This window comes from Tupaia chinensis, unplaced genomic scaffold (genome assembly GCF_000334495.1).
Source record: "Tupaia chinensis unplaced genomic scaffold, TupChi_1.0 Scaffold000332_1, whole genome shotgun sequence".
Taxonomy (NCBI): domain Eukaryota; kingdom Metazoa; phylum Chordata; class Mammalia; order Scandentia; family Tupaiidae; genus Tupaia; species Tupaia belangeri.
The window spans coordinates 471640-479880 of NW_006159826.1; the positions used below are offsets into that span (position 1 = coordinate 471640).

General features: G+C 59.1%; 1 protein-coding gene across 1 annotated transcript; it reads left to right on the forward strand.

Annotated features, from left to right (window-relative positions):
- Nucleotides 1-5005: 5005 nt before the first annotated feature.
- OTOS (otospiralin) lies at nucleotides 5006-6172 on the forward strand. The gene is made up of 3 exons (XM_006151924.1): nucleotides 5006-5069; nucleotides 5182-5208; nucleotides 5952-6172. Exons 1-3 carry the CDS (start codon nucleotides 5006-5008, stop codon nucleotides 6134-6136), a joined length of 276 nt encoding a protein of 91 aa, XP_006151986.1. The 3' UTR covers nucleotides 6137-6172.
- Nucleotides 6173-8241: the final 2069 nt, after the last annotated feature.

The window sequence follows — 8241 nt, forward strand, 5'->3', positions numbered from 1 at the left end:
CCATGCCAAGGCCCCAGTGTTCCCAGAGTCACCAAACCCCAGAGGAAGAGCAGGGGTAAGCTAGTTCGCCCTGAAAAAAGACCCCAGCTGGGCCCCTGGAGGCTCCCCCTTGGTAGCTATGGGGTGCCGGTTGCTTATCTGTAGGCTGGTGCACTTTTCGGTTTTGTAGCCAGTCAGACCCCCCGGGGCTTCAGAGGGGTGGAGGCCACCGTCCCCGAGGTAGAGACACCCAAGTCCTGCTAGCACATCGGGCGGCCAGCTCGCCCTTCTGCTCAAGTTAGAGGCTGAGTTTGGTACTGAGCAAAACCGAGCACTGCCCCGCCTCCTGACGGCCTTCCTGCAGCAGCTCCGTGCTCCCCACTCTCCGGCCAGACTCACGGGTCTCCACAGGGAGGAGCCGGGTGTGTCCACAGCTGCCAGTGTCCGGCCGGCAGGCCGCAGACTAGCTTTCTGCCATGTGGCTCCGGGCTCCGTTGGATTGTGTTCTAGGCCAACGGAAAGGTGAGTACCTGCTTGAATCAGGCCATTTACGGAGAGCCACGGTCCTAGCCTCGCCACAGTCCGAGCCAGGATCACCCCACCAGACAGTGGAATCGTCTACACTGTCCGCCCGGTGCGTCCTCCCGGCTCCAGTCTGTTTCAGTGATGGTCTTGCTTGGGTGTGGCGTGGTCACCTCAGGCCCTGTGCACTGTGGCCGCTCAAGTCTCAGGCGCGGGTGCGCAGCCTTCCATCGGGCTTTGAGCAGTGCCGCTTCAGCCAGGTGGGAAGGACGCCGGGACAGCTAGTCGGCTGGTGTGGCACTGTGGCCATGTTTCTCCGCTGAGCCAGGAAACGTGTGAGGTATCTCTACATATGTCCTCTACAGGTGTCTCTACATATGTCCTCTACAGGTGTCTCTACATGTCCTCTACAGGTGTCTCTACATGTCCTCTACAGGTGTCTCTACATGTCCTCTACAGGTGTCTCTACATGTCCTCTACAGGTGTCTCTACATGTCCTCTACAGGTGTCTCTACATGTCCTCTACAGGTGTCTCTACATGTCCTCTACAGGTGTCTCTACATGTCCTCTACAGGTGTCTCTACATGTCCTCTACAGGTGTCTCTACACGTGTCCTCTACAGGTGTCTCTATACGTGTCCTCTACATGTGTCCTCTACAGGTGTCTCTACATGTCATGTGTCCTCTACAGGTGTCTCTATATGTCCTGTACAGGTGTCTCTACATATGTCCTGTATAGGTGTCCTGTACATGTGTCCTCTACAGGTGTCTCTACATTACATGTGTCCTACAGATGTCTCTACATATGTCCTGTACAGGTGTCTCTACATATGTCCTGTATATGTGTCCTGTACATGTGTCCTCTACAGGTGTCTCTACATTACATGTGTCCTCTACAGGTGTCTCTATATGTCCTGTACAGGTGTCTCTACATATGTCCTCTACAGGTGTCTCTACATGTCCTCTACAGTTGTCTTTACATGTCCTGTACAGGTGTCTCTACATGTCCTCTACAGGTGTCCTCCACAGGTGTTCTCTATATGTGTCCCTACAGGTGTCTCTACAGGTGTCCTCTACGGTGTCTCTACAGGTATCCTCTACAGGTGTCTTCTACATGTGTCCCTATATATGTCCTCTACAGGTATCTTCTACATGTGTCCCTACATATGTCCTCTACAGGTGTCTTCTACATGTGTCCCTACATATGTCCTCTACAGGTGTCCTTACAGGTGTCCTCCATAGGTGTCTCTACATATGTCCTCTACAGGTGTCTCTATAGGAGTCCTCTACAGGTGTCCTCTATGGGTGTCTCTACAGGTGTCCTCTATGGGTGTTTCTACAGGTGCCCTTGCAGGTGTCCTCACAGGTGCCCTCTATGGGTGTCCTCATGGGTGCCCTCTACAGGTGTCCTCCACAGGTGTCTCAGCAGGTGTCCTCCACAGGTGTCTCTACAGGTGCCCTCTACGGGTGTCTCTACAGGTGTCCTCTATGGGTGTCTCTACAGGTGTCCTCTACGGGTGTTTCTACAGGTGCCCTCACAGGTGCCCTCTACAGGTGTCCTCTATGGGTGTCCTCATGGGTGCCCTCTACAGGTGTCCTCCACAGGTGTCTCAGCAGGTGTCCTCCACAGGTGTCTCTACAGGTGCCCTCTACGGGTGTCTCTACAGGTGCCCTCTATGGGTGTCTCTACAGGTTCCCTCGCAGGTGTCCTCTACGGGTGTCTCTACAGGTGTCCTCGCCGATGTCCTCTATAGGTGTCTCTACAGGTGCCCTCGCAGGTGCCCTCTACAGGTGTCCGCAGACCCTGGAAATGTGTGAGACGCAGACCCAACCACAACTGGAGGCGGCTCTGTGATTCAACAGGCCCTCCAAGGGATTCTGGGACACATGGGTGACGGGGGTCCTGGCATCCTCAGAGAAAGACTGTCCCCCAGATACAGGCCCCAGGGGTTCGGTGGGGTGGGAGATGGGCATAGGTACCAATGTCTAGGGAATCCAGGGCTGCAGAGTGGCCCGGCCCATGGAGCTTGTGCCACGTTCCCTGGCTGGGTCCTGTCCTTCCAGCCCCCCTCTATATGTCCTGTACAGGTGTCTCTACATATGTCCTGTATATGTGTCCTGTACATGTGTCCTCTACAGGTGTCTCTACATTACATGTGTCCTCTACAGGTGTCTCTATATGTCCTGTACAGGTGTCTCTACATATGTCCTGTATATGTGTCCTGTACATGTGTCCTCTACAGGTGTCTCTACATTACATGTGTCCTCTACAGGTGTCTCTATATGTCCTGTACAGGTGTCTCTACATATGTCCTGTATATGTGTCCTGTACATGTGTCCTCTACAGGTGTCTCTACATTACATGTGTCCTCTACAGGTGTCTCTATATGTCCTGTACAGGTGTCTCTACATATGTCCTGTATATGTGTCCTGTACATGTGTCCTCTACAGGTGTCTCTACATTACATGTGTCCTCTACAGGTGTCTCTATATGTCCTGTACAGGTGTCTCTACATATGTCCTGTATATGTGTCCTGTACATGTGTCCTCTACAGGTGTCTCTACATTACATGTGTCCTCTACAGGTGTCTCTATATGTCCTGTACAGGTGTCTCTACATATGTCCTGTATATGTGTCCTGTACATGTGTCCTCTACAGGTGTCTCTACATTACATGTGTCCTCTACAGGTGTCTCTATATGTCCTGTACAGGTGTCTCTACATATGTCCTGTATAGGTGTCTCTACATGTGTCCTCTACAGGTGTCTCTACATGTCCTCTACAGTTGTCTTTACATGTCCTGTACAGGTGTCTCTACATGTCCTCTACAGGTGTCCTCCACAGGTGTTCTCTATATGTGTCCCTACAGGTGTCTCTACAGGTGTCCTCTACGGTGTCTCTACAGGTATCCTCTACAGGTGTCTTCTACATGTGTCCCTATATATGTCCTCTACAGGTATCTTCTACATGTGTCCCTACATATGTCCTCTACAGGTGTCTTCTACATGTGTCCCTACATATGTCCTCTACAGGTGTCCTTACAGGTGTCCTCCATAGGTGTCTCTACATATGTCCTCTACAGGTGTCTCTATAGGAGTCCTCTACAGGTGTCCTCTATGGGTGTCTCTACAGGTGTCCTCTATGGGTGTTTCTACAGGTGCCCTTGCAGGTGTCCTCACAGGTGCCCTCTATGGGTGTCCTCATGGGTGCCCTCTACAGGTGTCCTCCACAGGTGTCTCAGCAGGTGTCCTCCACAGGTGTCTCTACAGGTGCCCTCTACGGGTGTCTCTACAGGTGCCCTCTATGGGTGTCTCTACAGGTTCCCTCGCAGGTGTCCTCTACGGGTGTCTCTACAGGTGTCCTCGCCGATGTCCTCTATAGGTGTCTCTACAGGTGCCCTCGCAGGTGCCCTCTACAGGTGTCCGCAGACCCTGGAAATGTGTGAGACGCAGACCCAACCACAACTGGAGGCGGCTCTGTGATTCAACAGGCCCTCCAAGGGATTCTGGGACACATGGGTGACGGGGGTCCTGGCATCCTCAGAGAAAGACTGTCCCCCAGATACAGGCCCCAGGGGTTCGGTGGGGTGGGAGATGGGCATAGGTACCAATGTCTAGGGAATCCAGGGCTGCAGAGTGGCCCGGCCCATGGAGCTTGTGCCACGTTCCCTGGCTGGGTCCTGTCCTTCCAGCCACACCGAGCTCAGCACACAGGAAACTCTGGTCTGGAGACAGAGGGCCCTGCCTGGGGTTCTACCCACAGGTAGGGCTCCTGCTGGGCTGCTGGCGCTTCCTGCGGGGCCGTGGGGGTCCTCCCTCCTGCTCCACTTGTACACCGGGCAGCGCCGGAGGCTGGGCTCCTCCCGTGGGGAGGAATCTCAGCTGGCGCCATGATGGAGCCTAGAATGTCCTTGCAGAGAGGAAACGGGGTTTGTCTCAAGTTCTGATGTTGAATGCAGTCCTGAAACCTTTGGAATGTCCCATGCCAAGACGTTTTGCTCTCAATTTGATCTTGGGCTCGGACTCCCCGAGGAGGACCCTGGGATTCGGCGCGGCTGCCAGCAGGGCCTCAGAAGCCCTCAGTCCTCCAGCCGGGCATGAAATATTCAGTTTGACGGCCCAGGCAGGTGGCACTTCCTCCCTGGTCCCAGCCTGTATAAAAGGCTCCTGCGCCAGCAGCAGACCCCGTCCTCCTCTGACTGCAGGACGAGGCTGAGCCGAGGCGACCAGGTAACCCTGGGACAACAGGGACAACAGAGACAGCCCTCGGGTCAGGCAGGTGGGCAGTGCATGCGATTCCTGAGCCAGGAAAGGGAATCTGACGGCGGAGCGAGGGTCTCACCTTAGCATGGCCCCACAGAAATTGCTGTGAAAATATCGACGTCTTTTCACGGCCATCTCCCCAAGCGCCTTCACTTGGGCTGGCAGGAGACGATGCCTTGAAGGTGGGGCTCACCTGGGGGCTTCCTGCTGCAGGTGGCCCTGTGACTGGCTGTGCCTCGGAAGATGCATGCCTGCCTGATGCTGGGGCTGGGACTGTCTCTCTGCGTCCTGCTGGGGCCTGTGACAGGTGAGGGACAGACAGCCCTCCCACGTTGTCCCTGCCCGGCCAGCTGCAGTGCCCAGCGCTGCCTCTGCGGGTCTTGGGCGTCCTGGGTGACCACTCTGCCCTTCCTTTACAGGGGCCAAGCCACTGCCAGAAGATGGAGGTAGGGCCCTCCCACTTCCCCCATCCCCCTCCCCTTTGTAGAAATAACCTGTGTCCCGGTCAGGCAGGGCAGGGTGGGGAGGCGAGGCTCAGTGCCGCAGAGCCCTGGTTTCCAGCCTGCAGCAGTGCTCCAAGCCTCCCCAAGCCGGGGCTGCCCTCCACAACTTGGGAACCCCCGGCACCTGGCAGGTGGGAGCAGGCTCGACAGGGCCAGGGCCCTCAAGCCTGAGCCCAGATGTCCCCCGCCAGACTGGGTCAGTATGAGACACTCGGACCACAGCTGCCAAGATTTCCCTTCGGCCTGAATCCTAGTCTGGCCAGCAGGGGTGGCTGGTCTCCCCATGCTCTGGGACTGGGGTGTTATGTTCTCTGGAACCCCCCTGAGCTGCCTGTGCACCCAAACACCCACCACCCAGCTCCCTGCCCATGCGTATCCCTAACCAGGACAGGCCTCCCCTCCCTCTCCTTCATCTTCCTGACCTGGTGTCCCCAAGGGGCAGAGCCTGGGCTCCCATTGTCCCTGGGATGACCCTGGATGTCTCGGGCCCCACTCTGAGCCCAGCTGATCTCATCACTGCGAGCCCATCCACTTGTCCCCTGATGTCCCTGGAAGCAGGGCTTCTCCAGGAAGGACAGCAGGCAGCCCTAGGGGAAGGCCGTCTGCAGGGGCCAGCGGGCAGCCCTGAGGGGGGCCATCTGCAGGGGCCAGTGGGCGGCCCTGAGGCAGGTGTCCTGTTCTCTCAGACCCCTATGCTGAGCCGCCGGCCATGCCCTACTGGCCCTTCTCCACCTCGGACTTCTGGGACTACGTGCAGCACTTCCAGAGCCTGGGCGCCTACCCGCAGATTGAGGACCTGGCCCGCACCTTCTTCGCTCACTTCCCCCTGGGGAGCACCCTGGGTCTCCACGCCCCGTACCAGGAGGACTGAGCAAGGCGAGGCTGACCTGGCCCCGTCCGCCTGCACCCCCGCCTTGGGTAGGCGGGAGGTGGCCTCATGACCCACCTGCTTCAGGCTCAATAAACCTCTGCTGGGAGATGCACTTGGGCCTTGCAGGCTCTTTCAAGTCCCTGCCGTCTTTGGGGACGGGTGGCCTGGCTGCCTTCCGCTCACCAAGGAGCACCAGTAACTCCACACCTTCTGCCCACAGAGCGCCAGTGGCTCCCGTGTGTTGAGCAGGACTTGCTGCTGTCAGGTCACCTTGTCATCACACTCCCACGTAGACCCAGGAGGAGGGGAGGGGCTGCCAGCTCCCAGGTTATAGCTGAGGACACTGAGGCACAGACACCAGGTCACGGCCTGACCCACTAAAGTCACGTAGCTGGAGCCAGAGTGCAGGCAGGCGCTGGGCCTAGGCCCGGGCTGGGAGCAGCCGATGGTGTGGTCACCCCTGCGGGCTGCCAGTTGTGGGAGGCAGCGGGAACGAGGAATGGGAGGCCTGGGAGGCAGCCAGGGCCCTGCACTTGGTCTTTTGGGGGTGGCCTGGTTCGGGGCTGCGGGAGGAAGGGGGTACTGCCCAGGGAGGAAGGAGAGGCCGACAGCTCCCACACTGCGCTGGGACGGTCCTCCTGCAGCGGGCGGCCTCTGTACAGGGACCCTGCACTGGGTGTGTGCCAGCACCACGGCCTGCTCACACCTCACAGTGGTGAAGGGGCAATGGACACTCCTCTTGCCGCCACCAAACCATGGCCATGGGTCTGACCTTCGCCCAGGCCTCAGGGTGATGCCTCTGTGCCTCCCTCGTGCCTGGTCAGCACTCACTTCTCCCAGCACCCTGCATGTCCACACAGGTCCAGGCGCCCCCACCGTCCACGCAGGCCAGGCTGTCCCACCGTCCACACAGGCCAGGCTGCCCCACTGTCCACACAGGCCAGGCTCCCCCCACCACCCTCTTAGGCCAGGCTCCCCCAGTGTCCACGCAGGCCAGCTGTGCCCCCCACGGTCCACCTACCAGCTGGGCCATGCTTTTAGAGAAAGAATGTGAAGGGAGGGGGAAGGGGCCGGGATCCACATGGTCAGGGCCGACTTCCAGAAGACTCCCAGCTTGGACAGACTGGCGGTCTCCAACCAGCCCTCTGCTGCCTCAGGAAGCCCTGCTTAGCCAGGAGCCCTGCTGAGCCCCTCTAGCAAGAGCCTCCCACAGTGACCTGGCTTGGCCAGAGCCCCCTTCCCTGAGTCCAGCTGTGTAAGTTTCTGCCCGCTGCCCTGCCTCCACACTGCCGCCCTTCTGGGTTCAGAGCTGGCTCCCTGGCAGGCATTCCCACCCGGGCCCATGGCCCTGACGGTGTCTGTGCTTGGGCAAGCAGCCCCAGTCGGTCTTTCACTACCAGCGTGGGGAATGTGGGGTGGCGGCCGCCTGGCTCCAGCCACCTCCAGACCGCACCTTGCAAAGCTGACTGTCCCCATCAGACCCTAGCCCCCTGCCCGCTCCACTGGGCCAACGGGACTCCCCTGGGGACCTCCTTCCTTGACACTGCGTGAGCCCCGGCCCCCGGGTCCACCCACGCTGCAGCCCACGTCAGAAATTCCTTATGGTCTGGGCCAGTACCGCCCCGCTGCAAGGAGGGGCCCGCTTTGTCCCCACAGACGGCTGGCTCCCACCCCTGAGCTGGGGAGCTGGGGCTGCAGCACGGCTTCCCCTGCTGCCCCGCGTCGGTGTCGGCGCAGAGTGGGGCGCTGGCTACAGAAGTGCTGTTTCATTGGGGGACCGCCTTACTGGTCCCCCAGGCTGCACCACTTTGCCTTCCAACCAGCGGCGCAGAGGGCTCCGGTTCCCAGGCCTCGCCCGCGCACTTCCAGGCCACCAGGGCGCGCGGAGGGGTGTGAGGCTGCGAGTGGCCGTCCCCAGTGACGAGTGGCGCGGTCCGTCTTTTCGGTGCAGGTCGCGCAGCCGCACCGCCTTTGGACACGTGCGTGCAAGTCCTTGGCCCTCCTGCGTGGGGCGGCTCGCGGTGGCGTTTCAGGAGTGCTGCGCTCTGCAGCGAACCCTGACGTGTTTCTCCGCCTCCACTGCCTGTTCTCCAGGGACCCCTCGG